General features: G+C 49.9%; 1 protein-coding gene across 1 annotated transcript; it reads left to right on the top strand.

Moving 5' to 3' along the window:
* Positions 1-402: 402 nt before the first annotated feature.
* On the top strand, positions 403-770 carry PPTG_22957 (hypothetical protein; the record flags this gene model as incomplete). Its single annotated transcript, XM_008907663.1, has 2 exons — positions 403-439; positions 625-770. The coding sequence occupies 2 exons, from the start codon at positions 403-405 to the stop codon at positions 768-770; spliced, it is 183 nt and encodes a 60-aa protein (XP_008905911.1).
* Positions 771-1,506: the final 736 nt, after the last annotated feature.

Genomic DNA, 1,506 nt, shown 5'->3' with positions numbered 1-1,506 from the left:
TCTTTTTTTCAAGCTATCTGCTAGACGAATACGAAGTAAGTGATAGACTGAACATCACAGGTCTGAAGTATAAAAGTTTATGGCCTGAGCACCACTGGTCTGAAGTTCAAAAACTGCCGTGCCAGGGTTAGACAACGCGGAGTGGACGGAAAGCACGGGGCAGGAGAGAGGTAGTTCAGAGTAAATTGCGGAATGAGGTCTTTCAGACTAGCTGATTAACTACCCGATCCTCGTCGTAGCAGAGCTTCGGTGGAAGCCATAGCACGTAGTACGCAATTGCTGGATACGCTACCACCTTCAGTCAGCGGTGGCACAGTCCAACAGGTCGGAATATGAAGCGGGTCCAGTGCTCGCTGAGGGAAGACGGTCATGCAGAGATTAGCACGGTCACGATTGGTCTCCATGGCAATGACGAAGGCCAACGCTGCGCGTCGACTTGGTACAGCTATATTACAAGTTCGACAAATTTGATGGCTCCACTATACTATCATCTTCAGCAGCACTAATGAGTTCGAACAGGGTTACGTGTAAAACAAGTTGTTTAACAAGTATTCTATTTAAACCACACGATTTTATTGTTTGTGCAAACCACTAATCACTTTTAAATTGTAATATTTAAGTCAGGACGAGTCAACGTGAGTGAAGGTCGTAGAGTGTGTGAGGTGATTGAAGATCGTCAGGAGATCGTGAAAGACATGCAATTGGCGGAACGCCGTCGAACACAGGACGAGACGGCGGAAGAGAGCCGTCGATCGGCGATCTTTGAGTAGAGGGTTGCCATTGAGGGTATCTGTGTGCTGAGCAGAGACACACAAGGTGGGAGTGGGCAGTGAGCAGTGTGGTCACTTCGAATTCTGCGTGAGAGCAAGCAGGACGCGAGGGACGAGTACGAGTCGACGGTGCTGAGTGTGGGCATTGTCAAGTGCGAACGGTATGAATGTGCACCACCAAGTGTGACGAGTGAAAAGCCATGACGACAAGTGCGTGTGGAACGGTGTATGGTGTTGTAGGCGATACTGTGTCTGGTGATGAAAGTTCCGACAGGGAATTCCGGTGTCGAAGCAGAGAGAAGGCCTTGTGTGGACCCTTTAAACGGTGTGTTGTGACATCCGTGCGGAAGGGATGTCACAACACACCGTCCCTTCTTTACTTCCGAGAATGACTTGTCGAGCCTCCTCCATCTGCTGACGGTGAGAGCCCGTCGACGGCGAGAAGCAACACGTGCACAAGGTGATGACGTGGAAGCGCGAGAAGAGGCAGATGCACTACATCGTGGACTGGGAACCAATGTGGGAGCCGCGAGAGCACCTTCACATAGCCGTTGTTGCTGCCTTTGAAAAGGAGCGCCGTCTTCTCGTTCGCAAGCGCTTCTTTGAAGACAAGGCTGTGGAGGACAGCACACTTAACGACACAGAGGCATAAGATGAGATGAAGATAAGGAGCAAATACAGGGTGTATTAAAAGCTAATACTCGTTAGCGGGAGAAGTGCATTGGTACTATTGAAC

Source organism: Phytophthora parasitica, assembly GCF_000247585.1.
Source record: "Phytophthora parasitica INRA-310 unplaced genomic scaffold supercont2.27, whole genome shotgun sequence".
In the NCBI taxonomy this organism is placed as follows: domain Eukaryota; phylum Oomycota; class Peronosporomycetes; order Peronosporales; family Peronosporaceae; genus Phytophthora; species Phytophthora nicotianae.
Note: the sequence above shows the minus strand (reverse complement) of the source record. Positions and strands in the feature narration are given on the sequence as shown.